At 37.2% G+C, this 15,923-nt stretch overlaps 1 protein-coding gene across 1 annotated transcript in view; it reads left to right on the top strand.

Moving 5' to 3' along the window:
• SPAG17 (sperm associated antigen 17) overlaps positions 1 to 15,923 on the top strand; it is a 265,493-nt gene that overhangs the window by 189,303 nt on the left and 60,267 nt on the right. The window contains exons 29-31 of the mRNA XM_044004478.1: positions 9,907 to 10,118; positions 13,348 to 13,492; positions 15,097 to 15,251. Coding sequence (XP_043860413.1) covers positions 9,907 to 10,118; positions 13,348 to 13,492; positions 15,097 to 15,251 — 512 coding nt within the window. The remainder of the gene's footprint in view (positions 1 to 9,906; positions 10,119 to 13,347; positions 13,493 to 15,096; positions 15,252 to 15,923) is intronic.

Below are 15,923 nucleotides of genomic sequence, written 5' to 3'. Positions count from 1 at the left end.
CTTTGCTCATGTTTGACTAATTGCATAGTCTAAGTATATCCTACCCTCATCAGACCTCATCTAGAGCATTGTATTCAGCTCCAGGCACTATGGCTTAAGAAGGATATTGACAAGTTGTAGATTGTCCAGCTGGGGGCAAACAGGGCCTGAGACCATATCGCATGAGTATCTGTTGAAGTAAGTGGAAATATTTAGCCTAGAGAAGAGTAGACTCCTGAGAGGGACATAATTATCCCCAAGTATTTGAAGGTCTATCATAAGGAAGAGGTATTATATTTCTTCTTTCTTACCCCAGGAATTAGAAGCAGGAGAGGGTAGAAATTACAGAGAGATTAAACTTGATGTCAGGAAAAACTTTGTAACTATTAGAGCTATCTGAGAGTAGAATGGATCACCTGAGAAGTTGTGTGTAAGTCCTTAGAGGTCTTCAAGCAGAGACTGGATGCCCCCTTAGTCAGGAATGTTACTGTGGGGATTTGTTTGTTGTATGGTTTAGATTAGATAGTTACTAAGCTCTCTCCTAACTCTCAAATTCTGTGATTTTATTAAACAAGAAGTATACGTGAAAGTGGGGAATTTTAATCTAAATGAACATCATTTTTTAAAATAATAGACTTAAGGTGACTGAGGCAAAGACTTTTCATGGTATATATTTTACTTACTTTTTATGCCACATTTACTTATATAGTTCTCAACTCACATAATTAGACATGCACATATATTTTGTGGAGGGAAAATATTTTTCTTTTACTGTGGAAATGTTTTATCTAGGCCAGAGCCAACACGAACTCGAATTAAAGAAGCAATTGACTGTTTGCCAGTAGTTGAAGAGGGGGAGCGGAAAAGGGTACTACTACAGATTGTTAATATTTATTCCTCCCCTTCTTGATTCTGTTTATCTTCTGTGGGTTCAAGGACATCTGGTGTCCAATAGACCTCCAGTTCTGTGGGGGGAAATGTGATTATTGAGATGGATCTGTTGCAGCTGCCTAGTCCTTCTTCCTGTTGGGGCTTCTAGGCCCATACCTAAAACCTGAAAGGAAGGGAAATTCTAAATGTAAACACCCCATTCAAATGATTTACAAATCATTTCACTTTCAGCTTCTTTGTTTCACAAACACATGAAGCCCATTAGTTTCATTATCTTGATTAAAGTAACCCTTACTTTTTTATTATAAAGTCAAGTGGCCATCATCTCCATAGTCCTCCTTCAACTGACCTTTGGTCCATTACTAGCCTCATGGTCTTACTCACTTGAATTAACTTTGCAAATTCATTAATCATCTTCTGTAGAAGATACTAAATACTAAAAAACAAAAACAAAAAACCCCTACACATCCTTCATGGCCTGGCTCAAAAACCATTTCCTCCTCGAAGCCTCGGTAGGAAATATCTTTCCTTTCTCCGAATTCTCATAGCGCTTTGTGCTTCTCTTATTTTCATGTGGAGTGTTTTGCATATTATACAAGTTCCTTAAAGTGCTGGATAAATATGTATAAGTATGAGTCATTATGAGAACCAACACTCCTACCTGTGTGACTTTAGGATACTTAATCTCGGGGCAGCTAGGTAGCACAGTGGATAAAGCACCGACCCTGGATTCAGGAGGACCTGAGTTCAAATCCAGCCTCAGACACTTGACACTTACTAGCTGTGTGACCCTGGGCAAGTCACTTAACCCCAATTACATTACCCCCCCCCCAAAAAAAGAACCTTTAATCTAGGATACTTAATCTCTCTGGTCTTCGGTTTCCTTATCTATGAAATGAAGGTGTTGGAAGGTCCCATCTAATTACAAATCTACAATTCTATAACCTGTGCTGTGCAAATATATTTTAATTGGGGTAATAGCATATAAACTTGTAAACTATAAGTAATGCAACATTGATTAGATCAAAGGTTATATGAAAAATACACTAAATACAAATTAAGTGTGTATAATTGCTTGACTACTACTGTTTAACTGTTTCAGGCTTCAACTTTTCTAAATATTTCCTTTTATACATGTTTTCTTAGTTTTCTCTCTTACCCTTAGGTAGCCCCCATAGGGAGGGAGAGATGAAACCAGCATTTATTAAGCACCCACCATGTGCTAGACACTGTGCTGAGTACTTTATGAATGTTATATCTTTTGATCCTCACAACAACCCTGGGAAGTAGTTGCTATTGACATGCCCATTTTACAGATTAGGAAACTGAAGCAGAGAGAGGTTAAGTGACTTGCCCAGAGTCACACAGTCAGGAAGTGGCAGAGGTCAGATTGGAACTCAGGTCTTCCTAGCTCCAAGTCCACTGTGACACCTAGCTTCCTACTCTGCTGCCATAGAGCCCCAGAATACCAGAACCCGGAAGAGCCTTAGAAATCATTTTCAAATTCTTCACTTTGCAGGTAATGAACAAAGAAAGGGAAACATAGAATCACACAGCTAGTAAATGAAATCCCGGGGACTCAAACCCAGGTCATCCCAGGCCAAGTCTAGTGCCTTTCAAATCCACCCTTGGCTCCTTCTTGATTGTTCTTCAAGGTAAAAGTGCCACCTGCCTCCCTAGGATTTTCAACTTTGATTCTCTCTACCTCAGAGAGATTACCCTTCACTTCTGCCAGCCCTCAGCCTAAAACAGTGCTTAGCCAGTTGGACAGAAGTGCTTTTAGCTCAGGTCTTTCTTTTTTCAGATTGGGGGCAGGGGGGAATCTCATGTGTCTACTGATTCTAGCCCTGTGCATGAATGTTATAAACTATCCCCTTACTTCTTTTTTTTTTTTTTTGCAGGTCAATGAGGGTTAAGTGACTTGCCCAGGGTCACACAGCTAGTAGGTGTCAAGTGTCTAAGGCAGGATTTGAACTCAGGTCCTCCTGAATCCAAGGCTGATGTTTTATCCACTGTGCCACCTAGCTGCCCCATATCCCTTGCTTTTTAAAAGAACTACACCCTATTTTTCCCAGAATTTTTTTTAATTGAACTAAACAGAGCAGGTACTAAAAATGTTATAACAGATTGAGGGTTTTTTTGTGTTTTTTTTTTTTAGAGTAGGATAAGGAAATTGGATCTGATGTGAGAAATATCTGTAAGTTTTAGAGCAGAGAATTTATGATTAAATACATTATAATATGTGATAATGAAGCATTAATAGAACAGACATTTTTCTGTACTCAGATTGAAGAGGAAAATACTAGAAATTGTGGCTAGTAAAATAAATACATGAGAGCAGCTAGGTGGCACAGTGGATAAAGAAAGCACCAGCCCTGGATTCAGGAGGGCCTGAGTTCAAATCCAGCCTCAGACACTTGATACTTACTAGCTGTGTGACCCTGGGCAAGTCACTTAACTCTCACTGCCCCACAAAAAAGAAACAAAGAAAATGAATAAATAAGTGAATAAATAAATAAATACACAGGTATATCTTGGAGAGATACTGTGGAGCAAAAATTAACAATTTTTGCCTTTCCATGACCAATTCAGTCATCAAGGAGTTCTCCTAAAATTTTTGTGAGTTTTCCTAAAACTGCCAAACATGTTTATTAAATGACCACATCAATACATATATAGATAGATATAGATAGATAGATATGTATGTATGTACATATACACATACATCTACATATATGCATGTATGTATATGTGCACATGCATACATGCATAGATACAGACACACACACACACATATATATATAGGAATGCTTTGAAGAGGTCAGCACAGGTCAAAGAGCTTAATGTAGTGATCTTCAATGCCACTAAAAGGTAGCAGAGATTATAGCAAAGAGACAAATTTAGGTTTTATGTCAGTAAAAACTTCCTAACAACGATAATCCCAAAACGGAATGGAATGTTTAGAGAAGTGGTGAGTTCTCCTTCCGTGGAGGTGCTCATGAAGATGCTAGACAATTGCTTGCTGAGTATATTATAACTCTGATTTTTTTCATGTATGTGTTGGACCAGATAGCTACTGAGGTCCCTTCCAGCTCTAAATTCCATGATCCATAGATGGATAAAAATGTTAGGGATGGGGGGCAGCCAGGTGGCGCAGTAGATAAGCACTGGCCCTGGATTCAGGAGTTCCTGAGTTCAAATCCGGCCTCAGACACTTACTAGCTGTGTGACCTTGGGCAAGTCACTTAAACCCCACTGCCCTGCAAAAAACAAACAAACAAAAGTCAAAAGGGGCAGCTAGGTGGCACAGTGGATAGAGCGCCAGCCCTGGATTCAGGAGTACCTGAGTTCAAATCTGGCCTCAGACACTTACTAGCTGTGTGACCCTGGGCAAGTCACTTAACCCCCATTGCCCTGCTAAAATTAAAAAAAAAATGTTAGGGATGAATTGGTATACCCTCATTTATCCATGGAGAGCTTTTTTCAGAAGTATATACCAGAAAAAAAAAAAAAAGCACCTATCCACTTATTGAGAAATGGCTAAATAAACTCTGGTATAAGAAATGTTGAACATCAAGACTTCACAGATTGAAGTATAATTTTATTTGTTAGTTCCTCTTTCTAAAGATATTTTGTCTATTTTCTTTCACAACTTGACTAATGGGAAGATGTTTTGCATAACTGCACATGGATGACATATTGAATTGCTTGATTGCATAGGGAAGGTTGGAGAGGGAGGGAGGAAGAAAATTTAGAATACAAAGTTTTTAAAAAATGTGAATTTTTTTTCTTTTCTTACATGTAACTTGGGGAAAATTCTAAATAAAAATTTAAATAAATAAATAATTTTAAAAAATACTTTTCAGAGATGCATAGAAAGATTTATTGGAACTGGTACAAAGTAAAGTAAGCATAAACAAGAAAAGAATATGCATAGTGACTACACAGATATAAATGGAAAGGACAGCAACAACAACAGAACTGAACAGTGTAATTATGGAAAAGCTCATATCAAAGAGAAAATGAACTTGACAAAATTGTGACTTGACAAAATGACTTCTTTGAAGGGGACCTTGGGTGTAGAACATGGTATATACTATCAGACTTAGTTAATACATTGGCTAGTTTTGCTGAACAGCTTTTCCCCCTCTTTTTTTTTTTATTCTTTAGTATAAGATATTGCTTACTCTGGGTAGGAGATTGGGTAGAGATATATTCAGAAATAAAAGTAATATAAAAACAAAAAAAAATATCCATAAAATCTTTAATTTTTTTTAAAGGAAAAAACCTTATGTGAAAATAAGCCTTGACCTCACAGGGCTTACAATATAATTGGAGGGATAAGACATAGATAAAATGTAGAAATAAACATTATAAAACATAGAAGCCATGTGGCCCTAGGCAAGTCATTTAACCCTCATTGCCCTGCAAAAAAAAAAAAACATAGAATATGATAAATGCAAAAAGTAAACCATTTCCATTAAAATATATGCACATATACATACCTATGTATACACATGTACATGTACATATATATTGCATAGATGTACATACACATGTGCATACGTATACACATACACACATCCATGACTGAAGAATATTGGGAATGACGATGACTGGAGTTAGGATATCTCCTACTGCCATATCAAAGGTATTTGTTTCAAGCACAAATGGTTAGTGAACTATCACTTAAGGACGAGTAGAATATAAACTCCTTGAGGGCAGGAACTGTTTCATTTTTATCCTTGTATTTCTGATAACCTAGCATCATGTCTGGCACATAGAAAGCATATAATAAATGCTCATTCATTGATTGATCATTCTAAAGGATGGCTCTCCCAACTTTACGACCAGTGATATGTAAACAGATATTTACTAGAGGCATGTTCAGGGTAAGGAAGTGCAACTTAGTGGCAATCCTAAAAAGTGTTGGATGTAGGTTGTTATGGTATCCTCCATTGAATCACTGCTGTAAAGAACACTAGGCTGAGAGCCAGGAAATGTGGGTGATAGTCCTTGCCCTGCCAAGAATTTTTGTTACTTGGGGACAGTGACTTTACATCTCCAGTCTTCATTATCTATTTGTATATTTTATCTAGGATCCCTTAACTTTCTATAGTCACCTAATGCAAGTGAACAAATTTGACTTCATAAGTATCACTTAGACGTAGAATGACACCTATAACTATGGCCCCAGATGGGTATATCTTAGTCATAAGAGACAGGATAGTTAAAAAGAGAAGTGGGACAGCAATATATCATAGGCATATACTACAGACCACCTGTATAAATAGAGAAAATAGATGAGGAGTTTGAAAAAAAAATCAAGCAGGCAAAGGAAACAACAAAGTTAAATTGTGTTCAGAACCTTATTCTAATTATTAGAGAGGAATTAGTCACTGGTGGAACTGTGAGTGAAGTAACTACTCCATTCTAGAGTTTGGGATCAAAAAGGGAACATTTGAGTATAGTCTGACCTGAGCTTTAAGAAAAAGGATTTCAGGGGCAGCTAGGTGGCACTGTGGATAGAGCACTGGCCCTGGATTCAGGAGGACCTGAGTTCAAATCCAGCCTCAGACACTTAACACTTACTAGCTATGTGACCCTGGGCAAGTCACTTAACCCCAATTGCCTCACTAAAAAAAAAGAAGAAGAAGAAGAAAGAAAAGAAAAGAAAAGAAAAGAAAAGAAAAGAAAAGAAAAGAAAAGAAAAGAAAAGAAAAGAAAAGAAAAGAAAAGAAAAGAAAAAGGATTTCAGGGGCAGCTAGGTGGCACTGTGGATAGAGCACTGGCACTGGATTCAGGAGGACCTGAGTTCAAATCCGGCCTCAGACACTTAATACTTGCTAGCTGTGAGACCCTGGGCAAGTCACTTAACTTCAATTGCCTCAAAGAAAGAAAGAAAGAAAGAAAGAAAGAAAGAAAGAAAGAAAGAAAGAAAGAAAGAAAGAAAGAAAGAAAGAAAGAAAGAAAGAAAGGAAGGAAGGAAGGAAGGAAGGAAGGAAGAAAGGAAGAAAGGAAGGAAGAAAAGAAAAAGGATTTCATGGGATTAAGAGAAAGGCTGGTTAGTATCCTATGGACTAAAAGGCTTCAGGGGAAGTCACCCCAAGAGGGATAAAAGACTCCCAAGAATGAAATTTCAAAAGAAAAAATTCCAAAGAGAAGGAAAAATGGGGGCCTTGTTTGAAGATACCAAGGTGTATGCAAAGACAATCAAATTAGATTTTTGAAAGACATAGGCAGAAGATGGAAAAGGTCAGCTAACAGAAAAGGAATGAAAGCTAAGCATTGGTCCTATAAAATGTTAATTTACTGCATGACCCTGGGCAACTCACTTAACCCTCATTGCCTCACCAAAAAAAAAAAAAAAAAGAGGGAGAAAAAGAAATGCTAATTCAGAATGAGCAGTGAGAAAAGGTAGAGACAACAAAATGGATTTTTGGAAAAGCTAGTTTAGGAGAAAAAATGAGGATCAAGGAACATATAGGATAGGTCAATAACAATTGACAAGAGATAGAAGATAGAGTTAATTAATTCTTATTTCATTTGTTTTTTCAACAAATATGACCTTTACCCTAGAAATGACAGAACAAAAATGACTGACAATGAGTTTTTATACAAGTAAAGAGAAAGCAAAAGACTAACAGTGATTTATGAAAGAATAACGAAAGACAGGAGAGAGATGGCACAAGGTTGAAAAGGATGAATGATGATTTTAAGAAAAGAGAAAAATTCAGGCAGCAAAGTCTGTGCCTGGGAATCTGATTCAAATTTATGGGGAAATTCTCAAAATGGATTCTTAAAGAGATGGTTCACAAATATCTAGGAAGGAAAACCATGATCACACACTGGATCACTGGGCTGAATCTAAGAAGATGAAATTTAGTAGGGATAAATATAAAGTTGTGTTTCTTCTTTATAAAAACAATCAACTACACAAATATAATTTAATATATGATAATATAATATATTGATATACAAATATCATATATAACATATATGATATATGTATATTTAAATAAATATATGATCTGTACTATACCATACCATACTGTACCATACCATACCATGCCTTACCATACACCATACCATACCATACCATACTATACTATATAATACAATACTATGCTAACCATGGTTAGAGTTTTTCTGGAAAAAAAAAAACCTGAAGATTTTTGTAATCTACAAGTTGAATATGAGTCAGCAGGGTGGTATGGCAACCAAAAATAGTTCATTGGACCTTGGGCTAAATTAAGAAACCAAAGCTTTCAGAAATAGGTGATAATCCAACTGTACTCTGCCTTCAATAGATCTCAACTTGTGTATTGTACTCATTTCTGAGCACTGTTTTTTAAAAGGTCATTAATAAGTGGAAGAGCATCCAGAGGAGGACAACAAGGATTCTCAGAGAAGAGAAGAATTATGGGGGACTTGATAGCTGTCCTCAAGTATTCCAAGGCCTGTCATGTGGAAGAAATACTAGGTTTGTTTTGTTTGGCCAAGAATGAGCCATGGGATGGAGTTGCGCATAGGTCAATTTATACTTCATATCAAGAAAAACATCTTCATGATTAGTGTTGTACAAAAGTGGGGCAGGCTTCCTTGAGAAATGGTTAATTCTCTCTCTAGAGGTCTTCAAGTAGAGATTGGACAACTATTTGTAGTATATGTAATGGTAATGATTCCTTTTCTATATGAGTTGGACTAGATAGTTGCTAAAGTCCCTTCCAAAACCTAAAAATCTGTGTTTCTATAATTGATCAATCAACAACCATTTGTTAAGTATTTAATAAGTACCAGGCACTATAAATACAAAAAGACAAAAGAAGCATTTGTGGGAAAATCTGAGTATGAAGAGAGTTAATGTAGTACATAGTAGAAGTTTGAGAGGGTGCAGTGTAAGGATACTAAAATAGGGCAGCTAGGTGGCACAGTAGATAAAGCACCAGCCCTGGATTCAGGAGGATCTGAGTTCAAATCCGGTCTCAGACACTTAACACATACTAGCTGTGTGACCCTGGGCAAGTTACTTAACCCTCATTGCCCTGCCCCCCCCAAAAAAACCCTAAAATAATATTGATAATAGTGATAAATTAATAATTGCTATTATTATATTATTACTCTTTCTCCTCCCTATATAGGATGGGCCCAAAGTCAGGAATATTCAATGACTCCTTTATTTTTTGTTTTTAATTTACAATATGATAGCATCATATATAGTATATATAGGAAATGAATTTATATTACATATGAAAAATCAAATCTCATAAATGGCAAAAAATGAAGAAAAGTAATTTTCAAAAAGTTATTAAAACATCAGACCCCTTCATGACTTTGGACCCACCCTGTATGTAAGAGTCCATTTAAAAATTTACAAAGTGTTTTCCTCACAACAACTTTATGAAGTGTTTTAATATCCCCAATTTTCAGATAAAGAAACTGAAGCTAATAGAAGTAAAGCTATTAGGCTATAGTTACATGGATAGAGATGTTATATATTTCCCATTGATTGACAACTTTGCTGTCAGTAAATTATGAGGCTGATTTTTTTTTTTACCTGCCCAAGTCCAATATCAGTAAATACTGACTGCAGTGTTGGTCTTAGAAAGTCACCTACTTACCATATATATATATATATATATATATATATATATATATATATATATATATATATATATATATATGCATATGGAATTTGTTCCTTGCTCTAACAGAGATGTTGAGAAGTTGCACAGAGATAACTCCAGGGGGTAAATTTTGGGTCATTCACAAGTCAGCATTGCTTAAAGGTTTGAGAAGACACTTTATTTCATCCACCCACTGAAATCTATCCCTGAAAGAAGCAATCTGAGCTTCCTTCAGGTCGACTGTTACTCCCAGGGCTGTAGTAAGGATAAAATGAGATAATGTTTGTATGTAAAGTATTTTGTAACCTTTAATGGGCTATACAAATGCTATTGTTATTATTATCAAATTAAAATGTATCAAAAGATAGATGCCACATTCATATTGTTATATCTGTTTGTGTTTCTACAGGAAAGGGTCACAAAAATACATCTTTATTATTACATAAGGGTGACTCCCATGACCAAACGCATTATCAGTTATCAGGAACTGGGGAAATCCAGGTGGGCACTTGGTTTACTACCACACCTGCAGGCTCTCGAATTGGCACCAAAGGATTGGAAAGACTGCCAGACCTTGCACCATATTTGTCCTTTCAGGCTACAGATCCTGTTGATGGAACGGTACTGTGTTTTATTTGATTGCTTCAAATTCTTCAATGAAGTCTCTAAACTTGCTAGGGCTCCATGAGCATTCAATTTCAGATTTCCACTGGCTCCAATATGAGTAAGGCCAAGAGAACAGGCAGGGCTCAAAAAAGACATCACAGAGTCAATTCAGTGAGAATTTATTAACACCACCTCCCTCCAGGCACCATACTAAGCACTGTGGATAAAGAGGAAAGCAAAACCCGACCCTGCCCTCAAGAAGTACACATTCTAGTGGAAGAGGTAACATGCAGACAAGATGTATACATACATACATACACAAAAGAGGTATACAGGGTGTGCATATATATATACATACAATATTTATATGGGCTGTGCATATTCATACATATGAGATGTATACAGGGTGTATATATACATATATGTGAGATGCATACAGGATATGTATATACATACATAAAAGATCTGTATACAAGGTATGTATTTACATGCATACATACAAAATGTATATGGGGGTGAGTATATATATATGAGATGTATACAGGGTATGTGTATGTATACATATGAGATGTATACAGGGTATGTATATACTGTATATACTGGGTAAATTGGGGATAATCTTAACCCAGGGAGATACAAAAAGAAAATAGGATTTGAGCTGAATCTTGCAGGAAGTCAGGGAGGCCAGGAGGTGGAGACAGAGAGCATTTCAGGAATGGAGACCGGTGAAAGCACATTGATCCAGGAGCTATTCAGGAATACTGTGTGAAAAAGAATAACAAAAAGGCCAATGTCACTAGACCATAGAGTACTTGGAAGGGAGAAAAGTGTAAGAAGTCTAGAAAGGTAGGAAGGGACCAGGTTAGAAAGGACTTTAGAAGGCTGACAGAGGGTGTTATACTTGCTCTTAGAGGTGATAGGAAAGTACTGGAGTTGATCAGATGGGGTCAGACCTGTAATTTAGGAAAGTTACTTTGGACAACTGAGTGAAGGATTAACTGGAGCATAGAGAAAGGGGGGCAAACCAACCAGCAAGTGGACTGCACCAGGGTGGTGGCTGAATCAGAAGAAAATGAAACATTGGGGTAGCTAGGTGACGCAGGGGATAAAGCACCAGCCCTGGATTCAGGAGTACCTGAGTTCAAATCCAGCCTCAGACACTTGACACTTACTAGCTGTGTGACCCTGGGCAAGTCACTTAACCCCCATTGCCCCTCAAAGAAAGAAAGAAAGAAAGAAAGAAAGAAAGAAAGAAAGAGAGAAAGAAAGAAAGAAAGAAAGAAAGAAAGAAAGAAAGAAAGAAAGAAAGAAAGAAAGAAAGAAAGAAAGAAAGAAAGAAAGAAAGAAAGAAAAAAAGAAAGAAAGAAAATGGAACATGACCGATCTTGCAAACAGAGAATTGACAGGGCTTGAGATTGGATTGGATATGTGGAGTGAGTGAAAGTGAGAAGTAGTGGATGACACATACATTGCAAGACTGGATGACTGGGAGGATGGTAATAGCATCAGTAGAAATAGGGAAGTTAAGAAGTGGGGAAGGTTTTAAGGGAAATATGATGAGCTCTATTTTAGACATGTTGCATTTATGATGTTTATGTGGCATCCAGTTTGGAATGTTTGATGATGGTGGTGGTGGTAGTAGTGGTGGTGGTGGTGGTGGTGGTAGTAGTAGTGGTGGTGATGAAGATGATGATATCAACATATCAATAGCTAGCTTTTGCACAGAACCTTACAAATACCTCATTTGATTCTCACAACATCCCTGAGAGTTAGATGCTATTATTACCCCCATTTTATAGATAAAGAAATTGAGGCAGACATAGGTTAAATGACTTGCCTGGGGTTACACAGATAGTTAAGTCTTTTTTAAAATCATAAAAGTATTTTATTATTTTCCATTTACATGTAAAGATAGTTTTCAACATTTGTTTTTATAAGATTTCTAGGTCCAAATTTTTCTTTCTCCCTCCCTCCCTTCCCTCCCCCCTCCCCAAGACAGAAAGCAATCTGATATAGTATATATGTATGATCACATTAAACATATTTCTGCATTAGTCATGTTATGAAAGAAGAATCAGAACAAAAGGGGAAAATTTCAAAGAAGGAAAAGAGAAAAAACAGTAGAAACAATATGGTTCAATCTGCAGATTTTTTTCTGGATGTGGAGAGTATTTTCCATCAAGAGTCCTTTGAAATTGTCTTGAATCATTGAATTGCTGAGAAGAGTTAAGTCTATCACAGTTGATCATCCCATAATGTTGTTACTGTGTACAATGTTCTCCTGGTTCTACTCACTTCACTCAGCATCAGTCCACTTAAGTCTTTCCAGGTTTTTCTGAAATCTGCCTGCTCACCATTTCTTATAGCCCAATACTATTCCATTAGTAAGTCTCTTGAAGCCAGATTTGAACTCATATCTTTCCAATACCATATCAAAAACCAAGCAGTTGGGGGATGTGAAACTGAAGGTCAGGAGAGAGTTTAAAGATGGACAAACACATCTAAGATCTTATGTAAAGAGATTGCCATTGAATCTATGGGAGCTACTGAAAGAGAAGAGGGCCAGGGACAGGCTCTTGGGACATTATCAAAGATGTAGCTGTTGGTAACCTTATAAGAAAATCATTCTTAACTAGCCCTTTGGTTTATTCAGTACCTAAGACTTCAGGAAGCTTATAATACCACCCAGTGTCCAAGACTATTTTTTCTCTCAAGGACACATACATTCAACACTGGAGTTCACAAATACAGAAACACAAAATTTCCCAAGTAATCAGACTCCCTAGAGTCTACTCCCTAGAGAGCTATTCTTCCCTACTACAACACAGCCTCCCCCAATTCTCTTGCTCTACCTTCTTCAGAAATTAACAGCTATGACAACACGAGTTCTTTACAAACTTCCCCCCAAAATACTGTGAATAAATATTAACCACTAACTTTCTTATAATTTACAGCCATTAAAAGACTCTAGGGGCAGCTAGGGAGCACAGTGGATAGAGCACTGGCCCTGGATTCAGGAGGACCTGAGTTCAAATCTAGGCCTCAGACACTTGACACTTACTAGCTATGTGACCCTAGGCAATTCACTTAACCCCAACTGCCTCAACAAAAAACAAAAGAAAAAACAAAAACAAAAAAGACTCTAGATCTTAGTATGGTCATTATCATAATAAACCTTCTTGAGTTTTGCCATTAGACAATCTAAGGCCAAGAGGTTTATTAACACTATCCCTTCTCCACCCAGGTGATGACAACTCGAGAAGACAAAGTGACTATTGTGATAAAAACTGATGGGACAAGGATAGTGGATCATGCTGACGGCACTCGAATCACAACCTTCTATCAGATTTATGAAGACACAATTGTACCTTCAACTGACCAAGAAACAAGTAAGTTTACACCAACTGACCACTATAAATAATGAAAGCTCCACAGGGTGTCCTGCATTTTTGCTTCATCAGAGCATCATCACTTTAACTTGTTCTGATCCTCACAGATGAATACATTAGCATAATTATATTCACTATTATGATTGCATTTAACCTATAATCATAAATCCCAAAAAGTCACATGCCTGCTTATATTATACTCCACTCCATGTTGCCCACTTGCCCAGGTGGTCTAGAGTAAATTCCCACCACAGCATGTCTTCTGAGTTGTCTTTCTTTGATCCTTATGTATTTGCTCATAGGTGCAAATCTATCTGAGGTATAGTGCTTCTCTGCCACCCCTTTGCTCCAACATGTTCCTTTGGAATAAGGTATATATAGCTTGTAGTTGCCAGTAGTCTACTCAACAATCAATGGACAAATATTTATGAAGTGCCTCCTGTGTACCAGACACTACAAAAGTTTTTAGGGGTACAAATACAATTAATTAAGTAATCCCCTACTCCCATGAGCCACAATCTCAGTATGATGTCATAGGCTCATAGGGTTTAAAGCTGGAAGGAACTACCAACTGGTCCATCTCCTTCATCTTGCAGGTGCTGATAGGAGTTTAAATGAGCTACCTAGAGTAATTCAGGCAAACCTATCTTCCATCTCCCATTCCATGGCTCTTTCCATCTTTGTCACCATGTCTTAAACCCTCAAGTTTGCTTTTATAATTTCTCCATACTTTTAGCATTCATAGTGTATAGACATCTAAGATCATGATTATATCTGTTCCTTTTTCTCAAACCATTGTGACTTGTTAATTACTGGGAAACTCCATTCTTCTTCTTCTGTCTTACTGCTATATATGGTATTTGGCTTATTCATCATATTTGGGCACTTTTCTCCCCATTCCCTTCATTTTCAATCTAAAGTTTTCTTGACCAGCTTAGCAAGCCTCAAAGAAAATGCATTCTTCCAGGCCTGCCTAAGAGTTACATATCCTGTGGCCTATATCCAGAAAACCAAATCTTGTTCTGAGTCTTTTTCTCCAAATTTTCATGTAGACCAATACAAACTCATAGGCTGCTAAAGCTATAAGGAACCATCAAGATCATCTAGTCTAATGCTTCCATTGTACAGATGATGAAGTCAAGGCTCAGAGAAGTGGTCATTTCTGATCTTTGACCTCAGATCTCCTAACCATTTCCAGATTACCACACTTCTCTTTTCCTTCTTTCTTTTCTCAAGTCCCTCCCTTCAGTAGGTAGCAGTGTTGAATATATTAGCTTTGTTTTCACCTTGGGATTTGTGCTCAATTTGAAAACAAATGTGTTTGACCTCAGATTCTTTTATTTGCTTAAACATATTAAGCACTGCTTCTAATACTAAGAGAAACAGTCTTGGCAGAAAAGAAAAGACCATCCCTGAGTCCCAGGGCACTGGAAAGTCATGCATTATGAAAGAGGGAATCACAAGCAGGATTTCCTCTCTACCTCTGTTATGTGCTTTTCAAAAGAGCCCTGTGAATGAAGGGAGCCTTAGCTAAAAGACCAGTCTAAAGCCCATTCCCCTACCCTAGCACCCCTGCAACCATGACCACCTATATTTGCTCTTAGATGAATCCTCATGGTCCATCACCAGGCAAGTGAAGTGTATGAGAATAGAGAGCCCTCACTATGCTTCGGTTATTACGAACTGTGAGGACAGCAGCTGTTGTGCCACTTTTGGAGATGGGACATCGGTCATTGCAAAGCCACAAGGGACATACCAGGTGAGCCAAGGTGAAAAGTAGAGACAGTTCCAACCGTATGAGTAAAGCCTCCCAGTGATCCTTTACCTTCCAAATATTCCTTTAATACTCTCTTTATCATGCATAGCAATAGACCAGTAAAAAATTGATTATTGTTGCTGATATCCTCCTTAGCCATCTTTTAAGATAGATAAGGAATCACGTTTATGTAGTGTTTTATAAATCAGTCAACAGGCATTGATTAAGAATTTACTCTTTACTAGACACTACACTAAGCACTGGAGATACAAAGAAATAAAATAATAATAATAAAAAAAAACAGCACTGCCAGGGGCAGCTAGGTGATGCAGTGGATAAAGCACTGGCCCTGGATTCAGGAGGACCTGAATTCAAATCCAACCTTAAACATTTGACACTTGCTAGCTGTGTGACCCTGGGAAAGTCACTTAACCCCCATTGCCCTGCAAACAAAAAACAAAAAACAAGAAACAGCACTGCCCTGAAGGAACTTACATTCTTTTTACAATTTTTTTCAGCTTTTCCCCACAAAGGGTACTTACCTTTTTAAAAAATAATAATAAACATTTTTATTTAAAGTTTTGAATTTCAAATTCTATCCTTCCTTGCCTCCCTCCCTTCCCTTCTCCCTAAGGTGGTAAGCAATCAGATATAGGTTATACATGTGCAATTATG

This window comes from Dromiciops gliroides, chromosome 4, assembly GCF_019393635.1.
Source record: "Dromiciops gliroides isolate mDroGli1 chromosome 4, mDroGli1.pri, whole genome shotgun sequence".
Lineage (NCBI taxonomy): Eukaryota > Metazoa > Chordata > Mammalia > Microbiotheria > Microbiotheriidae > Dromiciops > Dromiciops gliroides.
The sequence above is the reverse complement of the archived record's forward strand: the minus strand, read 5'-3'. Positions and strand labels throughout refer to the sequence as shown.